The sequence below is a fragment of the Egretta garzetta genome, unplaced genomic scaffold, assembly GCF_000687185.1.
Source record: "Egretta garzetta isolate BGI_Z169 unplaced genomic scaffold, ASM68718v1 scaffold88, whole genome shotgun sequence".
Taxonomy (NCBI): domain Eukaryota; kingdom Metazoa; phylum Chordata; class Aves; order Pelecaniformes; family Ardeidae; genus Egretta; species Egretta garzetta.
Window position 1 is genome coordinate 937,356 of NW_009260408.1, and position 14,549 is coordinate 951,904.

Sequence of the window (14,549 nt, forward strand, 5' to 3'; positions counted from 1 at the left end):
GGGAAAGAGAAGATTGCCAGCATAATGCCTGAGCAAATGTACTTTTTGCAGAGCCCACCAGAAGAAGATTCGGAATATCAGCCTGATGCTTCTAGTCAAGGTATAAAAGTTATTGTAATGATGCAAGTAGTATTGTTTTGTATGTGATTTTGCCACTGATTCTCTTTCAGCAGTCTAAATCTCTCCACTTAGCTGTGACTGCTGGTTATAGAAAAGTAATTTCAGAGCTATGATATTACAAGACTGTGTATTTCACTAGGACCCCAGGAGTTAAACTGAAGTTTTACTCATTTTTTTTTCATCAGTTTTTGACATATTTGCTACTTTGTGGGAAGCATCACAATAGCTATCATGCTGGCTTTCCAGAGAACAGTCCCAAGGATATTTCGATCCTTTATAAAGCATAATCTTGCTGGGGAAAGGTTGTCTGAGCAATTTTAAAAAAAAAAAAAAAAAAAAAAAGCTGCAAAAGTTCCCTGTAGGTCTTTCCTCCTTTGTTTTCAAGGACTAAGAAGAGTACGTAGAGCCATATTTCACACTGCGGTCCACATTGGAGAATGGCCTTTCTGAAAAAGTTCAGCACTACATTCTTCTTTGTTTGGCAAGCATATAGAAGGAATAATCCAAAACCGGAATGGAGGGTGGCTAAAGCAGTTTCTTGCAAACTTTGTTATGTTAGGATCACAAATAGAAGATTGTCCTTGCTCAAAAGACAACAGTAACTACATTGTTAGATAACATTCTTACAATGTCTCTTTCCTAACTGTATTTACCGTAAGTAGGCATCAGTATTTGTAAAGGAATGTATTTTGAGAACCTTATTTGCAGTGGTAACTATTTTATTCCATCAGTAGGGTTTTATTATTATTATTATTATTATTATTATTATTTCAGAAGAATTAGTAGAACTTTCTCAAAGTTAGAATAATGTAATTTTTTCCTAAAAATACACACCACTGTGTTTATGACATGTACGGTAGCGATAAGGAAGGAATAAGTAGTATTCATCCTAGTATTCCCTCAGTCTCTTGGTATTCCTGTTGATACATCTCTTCACCTGACACTCAGATCTTTCATAAAATTATCGCAAGTCACGTGTGGATTTGGCTTAAACAGCTGCAAAAAGCTTCAGCTGCAGGCTCAGCCACCTAGGTGTCCATTTATAAATGTCTACCGTTAGTATTCTAGATTCTAGAAATCTCCATAACCATGGGGGTCTATCAGCAGAGCCCTAAGTGGTTCAGTTCAGGCCATTATGCCCTTAGTATTCTGTAACAGAACTGCATTATGTGGTGGCTCCTGTACTATGATACAGAAGCACAAGGTTTAGATACATATACCAATAACTGTATTATCACAAGTTTGTGTTTCTTGACAGAGAAGAAGGGAAAACTGTAATATTTTTTCCTCTTATATTTTGCAGAGTCATTTGTTGTCTCAAATAGAGAACTTTGTGATGAAGAGAAAGAGCTGGTACATTTCCCAGTGTGTGAAGGTACCTCCCAACCTGAGCCTTCATGTTCTGATGTCAGAATAGCAGCAGATAAGAACTACAGAAGTAAAGCATCTCAGGAAAGTGCTCTGAAAAAGATGCATGAGGAAGAACATCATCAGCAAATGTCAATTTTGCAACTGCAGTTAATCCAAATGAATGAAGTTCATGTGGCAAAAATACAGCAGATAGAAAGAGAGTGTGAGATGGCCGAAGAGGAACACAGAATAAAAATGGAAGTGCTAAATAAAAAGAAAATGTATTGGGAGAGAAAACTGCAGACCATCACAAAAGAATGGCCTGTATCGTCCTTTAACAGACCCTTTCCTAATTCACCATAGAGCATAAAGGGGCAGAGAGTCAGTCTGACTGAGCACATTTATGAGTAACGTGCACTGGAAAAAGGGTTTTTTAATATGAATGTACAGTGACAAGATAGGTGCCTGGCTGGTAGTGAACACACTTTGACTCTTAAGGTTTAGGGAAACAGTGGTAGAGTCCACCAAGGGGAAAACTGTATTGTCCATTTATAGGTAGTTCTGATTTGTTTAACTCTCAGACACTATTCTAAAATGTGAACATATTTTCCCCTCTTAGAATACCCTGACATCCTTTTGAAACTTAAGGTACTCCGGGTATTCTTACATTGGGTGCTCTTTAGAAAACTTAACAGCTTTAAATACCAGGTTACAGTGTTTATTTTTATTTCTATCTCTTCCTATCTACCGTTTCTCAAATCTTCATAGAAGATGTGAAAATGAAATAAGTAGCAAAAGGACCACTGTAGTAACTGAGCCCTTCGCTTATGAAGAACGGTAATATTTTCCAGCTGACTGGCTGATTGAGAGAATGGTTTGGACTGGCCCTCCAGTTGTTTGAGCCTTGACCCTTAAAAAGTTGGAAAGAAGGTGTCTTCTTTCTCAAAAGCCACTGTGCTTGTCCTTCCTTTTCCAGGCCCATCTTCTATCCAAGTAGAATACCGAAATAGGAGTGTCATATGCTGCTGCCAGCACTGTGTGCTGTTCACCTGGAGTCATTCTGAGGGGAAGAGCTTTTTAACAATTCATAAAGCTCTTAAAACATAGTGAGCCAGCCAGTCCATTGGCAAAGTCTCCCTCTGCCTCCCTATGCAATACTTGATGGAGCAGCAGCTTGAGTATTTCAACCTCTCCCTAGCTAGAAGGAAAGACTCAGATTCACCCTCTTTTCCTTCATGTAGGGTGGGAAGCAGTTTGAGGGAATCATTCCTGTCTTGGAGCACTGTTCTGTTTCGTTCTGTCCTGTGTGTTATGGTGGTGTGTTTCTTGCCTTTGCTGTCAGTGAGGGGTGATGGACATGATTTGTATGAAAGCATTCACGTGAAGGTCCCCACAGAGTTTGAGGGTCCAGAATAGTAGATGGTAGGAAAGCACAAATAAAGATAATCCTTCCCCAGGCAGTCATTTATTCTAGTGGGGCAAGGGTTAAGAAAACGTGAAATACAGAACTCCGCAAAGATTCATAAGAACTTCTGATGTGTCAAAAGCTGTTTTACAGGAAGGTGTACAACCGTCATTTGAAGCAGTGAGACAAATGAGCAAAACCACCCATTTTCTTTGAAAAACCTGAGTATGCCATTAGTCAATAAAGTTTTTTCAGATGATGATTCATGAGGGCAAGTCCATACAGTGAGCAACATATTCAAATCAGAGTATGTTACAAAGCGTACATTCCTGGTTACACTCGCATCTCTTCCCTGGAGTGAGTTTGGGGTTTGTTTGGGGTTTTTTTTGTTTCTTTTTCTTGAACTGCTTTTGCTGCTGGTGATTCGTCTTTGCAAGCACTACCATTACCAACCACAGCACTCACTGTGGTTAACGCTGTGGTACGTGCGTTGCTCCCTTCAACATGCTAACACCAGCAATTGCAATGAAGAGTGATTTATTACAACTTATTTTATATGATGGAGGAAAAAAAAATTGCAGAGCTGCTGCAAGATCAAAAAAATAGGCCACGTATGAAAGCTGAAGACAGATCTTTTTGACAGCAAACTCAGTTTTCTTATAAATTGCCTGTATGAAAGAAGCACAGGACTGCCAAAGGAGGATATCGTTATGGACACTTTTTTTTTCTGCTGAATGGAAACACTGTTGGAAGGTATAATAACAGTAGAGGCAAAAGAAAGAAGTAAATAGGAGTGAGGACCTTTTTGTTCTCAGGTTGCATTCTGTGGTCTGGAAGATGAATCAGTTATCTGAGTGGTTATGACAATTGTTGAGGCACCATCCAGAAAAAAGAATAGGGAAGATGTTTCTCTTAACCAATGATGGGATTCCTTCCACACTGCTTCTAAGTTAAAGTAATTTGAAACTGAAATTGAAACCATGCATGTAAAGGTGTCAAAAGGTGGCTGAATGGAGACAATTTCAGCACTGTGAAGAGAGCAAGAACAGAGAGACGATCCAGGTCTAGATAGCCCTGTGAGAAGGTATGAAGTAGTCCAGGGAGAATCTCACAAAATGTGAAACAAGGGTAGTTTTGACTTCTGAAAGTTATACCATTGCTCATGAAAGATTGTTTTATTTTTATATTAAAAAATCATTTAAAATACACATGTTTTCAGACTGTGCTAAGTGGGCAATGCCTTGCCTTTTGGTATATAATCTCATTCTGAAACCAACAGTTATAGGTCTTAGGCTGAACAATAGACCCTTTTAATTCAGCTTCTATTTAAAAGAAAGAAGATCACAGGAGAAAAATTAGAAAAAGCCAGGATGAGGATGTGAAAGAAAGAATGATCAGTACATGCACAGAGGAAGAATGGGAATTTCACACCTAGCACAAATGATACAAGATGCTTTTGTGGTACAGGTAATAGATGGCTTACTGATGACACAGGCTTTTGCTTTCCCATCTGTGGTTGACTGTGGGTTGCTCTAAGGTTGGGTGATAGACATAGAAAAATGCAAAAGATTGACGAGATGAAGTAATGTGTCTCCTTGCCTGGCTTTGGCTTCTCCATCTAAAGGCTTTAAAGGCTTTATAAAGTGATTGCTATAGTGGAGTTTAAATGACCTGAGAAATGTGGCATTTACCTTCTTTTTTTTTTTTTTAATTTTTTTTTTTTCCCTTTCAATTGCTTTCTCTGGCATTAGGGTTTATCTTTTCTTTTGTTTGACTCTTCTTATATGTAATATAGCCATCTCAGACAATATGTCCATTTGTTCCTCTCCCTTTTTTCTAGCTTACTTCATTTAAATACTTTCACGTAATTGTGTTTTCCTGTGTTAACCATTTGGCCAAAATATATAGGCATTTTCCCAAGGCTTTTCCATAGATAAAATACAGCAGTATTTTAAGAAGAAGAACATGCCTGGTCTTCTTTGGATTTGTTATGCAAGTTGTTGGCAAGAATGAACTTAAAAGATACACTGGGCAAAAGGATCCTTCCTTAACTCCGTAAGAAAAAAAAATATACCAGGCACGTAGTGGCCATTGTTCTCAGCCTCTGTGTTCTCATGAAGAGAAATTATGACCCAGGCAAGGTGTGGTGAATTCCCTTATGCTCCCCAAAATGACATAAGCCTGGCTCCAAGTGCTGTCTCTCCTTGGAGATCATCTAACTTGTTATCTGGTATGATTTTTTTTATTTTTTGAATTTTTTCTCCTATATTTCTTCCCGATGTCTGAGTTCCCCTTTGGTTTTTTTACCAGCAATATGAGCAGGGGATTTAATCCAGAGCTATGTGTTTTGCTCTCTTCCCGTCTCTTGCCCAGATTGCCTATATGACAACATTTGAGCAAGAAATAGATGTTTCTCAGTCGCCATCTTCCCTTTCCATAGAAAGCATGGTTAGTTAGGCTTTTATGTACAGCTGCTCATACATTCTGGATTCTGCCCACAGGCTAGGAAGCATCTTAGAGGGTTTTGAAGAGAGGTTAGTATAGAGGAAGGTCTGTATAGAGAAGAGCACTTTCTCTTGCAGCTCCATGTAATTCTGGGAGGACACTCTGTGATCACAAAGTCATTCATCAGGACCAGAGCTAATGCAGGGTGCTGAGGCTGTGTAAGTGGTACTGATTCTTCATAAATCCTTGGGGTTCTGCAGAGGTTAGGTTTGGGGTTTCCTGATAACAAAGTTCCTTCTTTCTAGGTGGTGGAAGCGTCTCAGCGGAAGATTTTCACAGATAATTCCTCAAATTGAGGCTCTTAAGTTGAGAAAGGAATAACCCATCCTGCAGTCTATTATACCACTTCGTTCAATGCCTGGGCCGCAGGAGCGAGGACTCTTGCTGCTTGCCGCGAATCCTCTCGGTGATGCTCCTTCCTACACTGCGGAGATGTGTTTAGCCAGGGCTGAAAGCCACAGCCCTGCTGGCCAGCCATGGCTCGGAGGAGCGGTCCTTATCGAGCGGGTGCAGCTGGCGTGGCCAAGCCCAGTGCTCAGACCACAGGGTTGAAATTGTCCCGTCGCAGCCCCATGACCAGAGAAAGGAAGGGTGGCTCAGGGCTCCCCTTCCCTGAGTTATAACCCACCACATCTAGCGCAGCTGAGGATGTTGCCCTGAATTTTGTTCAATGATCATTATGCGTTTCCAATGCCAAATTTTAGCAGCCTCCCAAGAATTTGTATGCTTACAAAGGTGTTTTTCAATGATTTTTTGCAGGTTGGTTTTTTGGGTTGGTTTTTTTTTGGCTGGTTCTAGTTACAGTGGCTTTTACAATGTGTCCCCTTCCTTCTTCCCCACTTGCATTGTAATGCTTCCAGTTTCATTCTGAAACTCTGTAGTTGCAGTCTGTACAACCTCACATCCGTGCAGATTCATATTTTCAGGTGTTTTTCTCATGGTGACATTGAAATGATAGACTGCTACATGTTTATATATTGTTACTGTGGGGGCAGGGGAATTACATGTAAATCTTGAAATAACATTTAACTGTATTTTTTTTTCCAGGCAAGTAAAGTCCCTCACAAGTAGCCCTGTGATTTCATATTTTGAGTTAGTTTGTTCAAAGTTATTTTTATAAGACCAATGCATCTTAGTTGTTTTCATAAGATAGTTGCCTGACTTTTCACATTATTTTTCTGTTTCTTCTCAAATCACCTGACTGTAAACTCACACATCATCATTCTTCCTGAACTTTGCCTCTAGCTAGATATTCAAAATGTGAATTAAGTACTAATGCGTACTAAAATTAATACATTTAGTCTAATAAAATAAACCAAGTAACAAGGTGGTAGGATAATATGCAGCAACTGTTATTATAATTCAAAAAACCTTACAGAGGACAGCTCTGTACATCTGATAAAAAGAAAGAAGACAATTTGTTACCATCTATACAAATAGGATAATAATATATTTTTACAGTGAAAGCAAGCAGTGATCTCTGTTTCTGGTATCGCAAATTAACTTCTGTGCTGCTGATTTACAAGGGACTTTGCTTCTTAGATATCTTTTACATTTTTCTTAATTTTTTTTTTTTTTTGTGGTCATAAAATTACACAAACCAGCTTGATTCCCTTATATGTAAATAAGGTGCACATAGAAATGTGGACAGATTTCTGGGCCTAAAACAAGAGCAATAAAATAGAAATGTGCTAGCTGTGGCTCTAAACATTTTACTGTTCTGGTGGTGAAGGGATTAGGCATCCCACAACATCATCAGTCATGTTAATAACACTGAAAAAGTTAAAAACTTGCAAAGGCAAAAAAAAGGGCTGGTATGGTTTTCATAGTGAGTCAGAAGTGAAGACAGCTCTTAGCTGTCCCAGGAGGTAACACTGTCACATATGTCAAACAATTCCTCCATGTGGTCTTCACCTTCCCCTGTTACTCTTTCCTTTGAGACTCCAGGCACTCCTGTCATGCCATCCACAGCTCCAGGGGCCTGACAATAAGAAAAGTTATCACGCCAAGTAGGTATCCCACCAGAGTTATTAGACCTTGCTCTGTATTTAACTGAAGTTGGACAATTTTCTGAGACCACGTTATCCAGACACATGCTATGCACTGCAGAAAGGGACGTGAAATTCATCCAGCGCATAGTCTGCCAAATGGCATAGGCTATACAGCAAGGAAAAGGAAAAGGCTGTCCACCGTGTGGCTGTGACTTATAAAACTGTTATATTTGTGAGGGCGTGTGGCTGTGTCTCGCTGGATGGTCAACCCCTTTAGCAGTGAAAATGGAGAAGTAGTTTTGCCAAATCTTGTAATTAATCCTAGTCTAGATTTCCCAATCTGTCAAAACAGGCACAGGACAAAAACAAAAGGAAAGAAAAAGAAAAAAAAAGGAATTAAGCTGTGAAAATAACTAGAAACAATCTGTCACTCTCCTGATGAAGAGCTGTTTTAGGTCGTCCTTATTTAATTTATGTGGGTTTTTTTAAATGTTGATTGAAATTGTTTGTTTTCCTTTTGTTATTCGGTCCAGCTGCAGAAGAGTTGTGTGCTTCAGTTTCTGACCAAATGTTAGAGCACCTCATTAATCAAATTTTTTTGGCAAGAGAGAAGTGGGTTTGTATTCAGCACAACTTGAGATTGATTGTATTCCACAAGTCTTCAGATATTTCTTCTCAGATACAAGAGGCTTTTCTTGGACAGCCCTGAATCTGAAACTGGCATTATACACCAATTTAGTAGTAATTTATTATTTATATGGCACTAACGAGGTGACATGTAAGCTGCTCAAGCTCTGTCCATTATTTGGTCACGTACAAGTCCCTTCCCTTTTCATAGAATTGTGCCCTGAAATTACGTACAAAGCCACAAATGGACCAGCTTGAATTGCCCATATAAATTCCTGCTACACATTCTGTACCATAGTATAATGTTGGAGGGGGAGTGGGGGGAAACCCTGCTTCTATCTAATTGTGGAGTTTTGAAATTTTGACCTGTTAATCTCACCTACACTTGGCTAAAAATTGTTTTGTTCTATCAGACACTGATGTGTCCCACAGAACCGTCATTCAATGAGGCATGTGGCTTTATAACTTTTGAATACCAAGCCAATGGACTGTACGAAGTCTGAATTGACACCCACGTGACAAATTCCATTTATTTGGAAAAGATCTTGTAAATGTTCTCACAAACTGAGGCTCTGAAAAGTACAAATTAGGGAGGCAATGTGATGGATCTGGTATTTAAACCAGGGCAGAAATTCTGGCAGACTGGGACTTATCAGTGCTGACCTAATAGAGAGGTTCAGCCTCTGCTTAAGGAACAATAATGTCCCATCCAAACAGTGCCTTACCTCCAACTTTCCATCTAAAATGAGGTGCAATGAAAAGGCCTTGCCAAATGCAGCAACATTAGTTTCCAAAAGGCATTTGTTTTGCTTTTAATTACTGGCTTGCATGAGGGCTCTGAGGCTAGACTGGGATTTATGCAGCACTCCGTTGCTGGTTGACAGCATTTGAAGATGACTTCCCATGCTGATTTTGTCCTGTTCCTCTTGAATGTGATACTCCTCCACGGGTGCACTTAGCCATGCAGCGGTGCCGGTCGGACCCTGGTGAGGGGCTCACATTCTCAAGTTGTCTGACACTGACTCCCCTCATCTTTTCCCATTACCAAATTGGTGGTGGTGGATGAATTTGAATAAAAGATGAGGGGCTTTGGCCAGCAGGAACAACCATCATTGCTAACTGTGTCACTGAGGTGCCTCCCCACACTGACAAGGTGGCAAATTTAGAGATAAATGATTGCCATGCTACTTTATCTCAGCCAATTAGAACACCATCTTCTGGGGTAAATCTTGCTTTTACTCCTCTTGTAGACTGATAAATTAACTGCTTGCTTCCAGTTTATAGTTCCATGGTCCCGCTGAAGCCAATACATTTCTCCACATGTTGCCACGGGCTTGGTAGATAAGTGTAGATCTCCCCTCTCATTCTGGTCCAAATGCCACAGCCACCTACTCTGCTTCTGTAAATCCAGCATGAGTGCACTGTCAGGGAGCCAGGCTGGGAAAGTCAGGCATGGGAAAAGACTGGCTTAAACTTAAGCCCTTCTCTTACACACCTCATGGGCATAAGTGACTCAAGCCCCAGGCACAGCAAACTCAAGCCCACATCCTGTCACAACTTAAAACACAAGTATGGGCACACTAACAGCTCTAGGTTACCTTGGTGACTTGTAAAAAAGGCTTCGGGTGGTAAGCAATCGGTTTTTTAAATTGTCATGAATTAAAATCTTCCAAATCATGGGACAAGCTAAAATTACGCCCTGTCAGTGTTCAACTACCAAGAGCAATAAATTAACACAGCTTCTGTCCAACATTTAGTTTTCTGTTAGGATTTGGTTAGTATGTTAGGTATCTGTTAGGTATGGTTAGTATATCACACAGGCATGCTCTCACCTTTATTCCTCATAAAGTCTTTGCTACTTCCATCAAATTAGTTCACATTCTTAATTAAAAAAATAAAGCTATGTTAATCCGTCCCCAGTTAGATATATACATAAATTCAACCAAATGAACAATGTATCAAATACTTTCCTAATATTTTGTATTTTCAGCTATACGTGGGCTTTTATGTTTATTTATACTTTCCACCTTTTTTTTTTCTAAAGAGTCTAAGGATAAATAATGAGAGATCTGATCTTCAGCTGCTTGAGATGCAGATGTCCTGACATTTTAGATTGGTACCAGAAAAAAGTTCTGGTAGTCTATAAGTGCAAATACAGAGATATTCCGGTCTGTTCTACTTCCCAGAGAATGAGAAGGCATAGCCCTAATCATACCTTTCTTTTCGTGGCTGTGTTTCTGCACTTCCAGCCACAAGATGTACAAGCTCTTTCACCACCAACTAGCATCCAGCAGCACTCGTGTACTCACAGGGTCTGTTTTCCAGAGGTGCTGACCCGCTGTCTTCAGCAGGGGTCACGGCAAGTCAGGACTCCTGGCCAAAACGGGCTCCAGAAACCATGGATAGGATTTGCAACAGAGCATGTTGGTTACACTTTCAGATCCCACCAATTTCCAGGGAGCACTGGAGCTCCACTTCCCCTGGGTATCTTCTGGAATTATCAACCTACGTGACTACGAGGGGGAAAAAAAATACAGGTTTTGTTTATCACAAGCAATCACATAATGGTTTTCTTGAACACTTTTTCTTCCTGTGATTTTTGAATGACTCATATTGCCAAGTGAGTAAGGACCTCTCTTTTCCAAAAATTCATGCAGTTTAGCAGAAATGTCTTGGCCAAGATTTTAGAAGTCTTATCTTTCCAAGGGGAAAAAGTAACTTCCACTTTAATTTGGCAATGACCCGGGGTATTATTCGAGGTTGTTCCATGAGGTTCTCTCTCCACCGTCACTTTTTCTTATCCTGCAGAATCTTCCCTTATTTTGTATGTATATTCCACCAGCAGTGGAATTGCACCTGAATTCCTTTGGTCAAGGAGACCGCAAGTATCCTCTGAAAACCTCTGGAAGTGGTAATCTTTTCATGTGTGTTCAGGGGGCTCAGGATCACTGCAGTCTAAATGTAGAGGCACTGAAAATCGGACCTCTAAAATATTGCCAGCAGAAGAGCATGAGGATCTCAAGGAGAAACTTGAATCTAGGCGCTCCTCTTTGTCATTTTTGTGTGAGTGGCCAAATAATTAGGAAACCACTCTTTCTTTACACCGTGTTGTATTTATTATGTGACATTAGATTCTGTTGTATTTTAACAATATATAAAATTACATTGTGCCGTGTTTGTGCTTATAGTCGGTGAGCATCTAAAACGGAACTAGCACTTAAGTACTGGGCTATTTGTCATAAGATACTTGAAAATGTATACACTCCTTCTGATACTGAATATTTTAATGGGGTATTAGATGGTATCTCTTGTGGTCTTTGCCTTTTATTAGCAGCAGTTTCTGGGTTTTGCTTTTTAAATTGCACTAAAAACTATACATTATTTAAGATTCCCTCTTTAGGCAAATGGTAGCCACTAGGCTAATCTGATTTTCCTACCATGGTGTCAGCCTCAGTCATCTCACCTGTTGTAAAGTGTTGGTTTGGTATTTTAGTGCCTCAAACACCACCAAAGCTGGTTCTGCCCTGCACGGAAGTAGCTTCTGGAATTGCACCTTTAAACCAATTTTTTTTGTTACTGTTGGTTTTAATTGATAAATAATGCCCACATTATAGTTTGAATCTCTAAGGAGCTCACAGTATGTCCAAGTCCTTAGAAATGTGAGGAATGGGGTTTTCATTATCTTTATTGTGTAGCCAATTTTCATAGCAAATCCTTTGTTTTTCCTACAGAAAAAGTGAGTAAAAGGAGACAAAAGTAGGACCCTAAAATGTATACTTTCTAACAGTTGGGGACGTATGACATGCAACAAAAAGTACCATCGGAGAAAAAGATTCAATAATTGTCTAAGTGAGGGAAATCTACTGTATGTCCAAAACTCACGGCGTATGTAATAAGGATGACTAACTGTACATTTTAGTGCCTTGTTTCTTGTAAAATGTTTAATCATAAATTACTAAACATAAATAACTAAGAATTTCTGAGAAAATGTATCTAAATATTGTTAATAGAAACTGTATATTCACAGAAAAGTCAATAAATCATCAACTATTGTTATGCATTAATTAGACAAGATTTTCCGTCTCCATTCTTTCAGAGCTGTTTTCAAGTAACGTCATTTACTTTACACATGACTGTGCTATTTCTGTCTTCTAAACCAAACCCCACGCAACTGCATGGAACAGAGAAACTTTCCCGGTCGCACTGTCAAATTTTGTGGGAGAAAGTGCTATCTGTGAGGCCCATTGTACATATTCTCCACAGAACTTTGTATTTCATTTGATCAAATGCTGGTACAGTCATAGGTTCCTCTGAAACGTTCATCCTGTAGGTCTGCTGAGTAGATCAGGTTTGAACCTGAGTTAAGCACTAGCAGTTTGCTTCTGGACAGCCTGTGTCGGGCACTGATGGGCAACAAAAATAACTGGGACCCTATTAAGAGCAATCTAATGATATTGGTTCAAAGCCTACATAGAAATCCAGGAAGCTAAACCATGCTGTGACATACTCAAGAAAGTGGAAGTTCATCCCACTCACAAGATGAATGGTGGGGTGTGAAAACCCACAAGGCTGGGTGTGTAGAGGCAATCAGAGGAGAGGGAGAGCAATGAGCTGCTCAGGACAACCTGAGCTTTCTCCCTGTTCTCTAGGATTTTCTGCGCAGACCCAATGCACTGAAAGCCACGTTGGCATGGGACAATTTCCCAATGGTCTCTCGTCTATAACACATGTAGAATTTTGTGGTGAGTGTTATGATGTCCAGAAAAACCAGGACAAGACTTTAAAGGCAGCTGGATTTATGTACATGAGGCCATGCAAAAGCTGTTCTGGATCAGGCCACAGCTCCATCTAATCCAGTATCCTGCTTACAAAAGGGACTAACAGTATCTGCCCAACAAAAAGTAAAAATAAAGGCAAGTGTACAATACTTTCATAGTCTGCACTGCTGCATGAAGCATATACTCCATGAGACTGTAGTGGAATCTTTGCATATAATGTCCTTCAATGGATTTTTCTTGTATAAATCTGTCCAAGACCTTTCTGAAACTAGGTAAGCTATCAGTAACCATGTGTTCCACAGCTGATATATACGTAGAGTGAAGAAATACCTCCCTTTATTTGCTCTGAAGCCAATTCCCTCTATTTTAGCTTGCTGACCTCTCTCTCCATGTAGAACCTTGAGTTCACAGGTCTTAAGGCTGGTTCAAATTAGATAAGGGTTAGAATAGCCCATTCAGTCAGTTTCTCTTACATTAATACAAGGTTGTTTTTTAACTGATACAGAAAAATATTGGCGAATCTCTTCCAGTGCATTTGATCAGAAGACAACAAATACTTTCATGAAATCTGAAAGAAAAAAGAAAGGGTAGCATAATTGCATATAAAAGTAGGGATGGAACTTCACTTTTATACTTTATACTAAGCGGCCACTCTTCACTTAAAAATAAGGTTGCTCCTTTTCTTCGCTAATTCATTTTCAATAAGGAAGAACAGTTCCCCTGAGTTAAAAAAGCCTTTGTACTAGATGATTGCTTTTGGCCAGTGGGATGCTCCTCAAATCATTTCATCTTCCTGAAGACTTCCATAGAGTGACCACAGGACAGCAGAAGACAGGTTTGTGCACCTGAAGGCTTCTGTCTACAACCTTTAACTTCTGTCTTGGAAGTAGCCAGGTTTGTAGCTGATTACACCATCAAACTCAGCAGTTTTCCCTTATAATTGAATCTGCAAGGTTCAGCACATTATGCTGTAATCTGGATTTTTTTCACAGCCAATTTGAGTGCTCCTCAAAAAAGGTAACCCTGTGAATTGAAGGATCTCACATGACAAATTATTATAAATCTGACTGGCTCCCAGTAGTGGCAGTCACTACTGTGCTGCCACCATGTCCCTTTAGTTTCTAAACCAGCTGGGTCAGGACAGTGTCCACACTTCATGCTCAGTGAACAGAACAATACAAGCACGGTCTGCTTCAAAGGGGAAATAAATGTACCTGTTGGCAGTAAGGGCATTATTTTTATTAAACAGAAGGAAATGAAAATAGATAGGCATAAATATAGACAAGGAGCTAATGAAGTTCAAAAGCGGTAAATAAATCTAAACACCGTAGGAACAGAAGCCTTGACCAGCAGACCTAAACACAAGAAAAGGGGTTTTGAGGTGTACAAGACAGGGAACAAAACCATTTAAAAATGAAAGTATATAGTCCCATTACTATATGCCAATGATAAACTGTTACTGATACAGAAAAGGCAAATGTTAAAATGAATAGTCTCTTCTGTATTTAGAAAGCAGCAAAGTATTGGTTTATGAGTGATGGCTGATTTGTCATATGAGGATGACAAAGAACCTCACAGTCCATTCTACAGAAAGAGAACATCAGATTTCTGCTAGAGAGAAAGACCGGGTTTTGGTGTTTGGGTTTTTTTTCATTAAAGAGTCCCAGAAATGATGGCTGACCGTTGCTGCTCAATTGATACTCATCTTAAAAGACTGAAAAAACTGAGGAACCTGGAGGTGCACTAATGGTTGCTAGCTGAAGAAAGGGTCAT

General features: G+C 39.6%; 1 protein-coding gene across 3 annotated transcripts in view; it reads left to right on the forward strand.

Moving 5' to 3' along the window:
- MSANTD3 (Myb/SANT DNA binding domain containing 3) overlaps positions 1–3,629 on the forward strand; it is a 10,907-nt gene extending 7,278 nt beyond the window's left edge. For 2 of the 3 annotated variants that reach the window (XM_035898989.1, XM_035898988.1), the window contains 2 exons: positions 1–100; positions 1,424–3,629. The exon at positions 1–100 is cut by the window's left edge and continues 349 nt beyond it. In XM_035898989.1, the coding sequence (XP_035754882.1) occupies positions 1–100; positions 1,424–1,833 (510 nt within the window). In that variant the 3' untranslated portion in view covers positions 1,834–3,629. The remainder of the gene's footprint in view (positions 101–1,423) is intronic. The other variant, XM_009643490.2, reaches the window with a different exon arrangement.
- Positions 3,630–14,549: the final 10,920 nt, after the last annotated feature.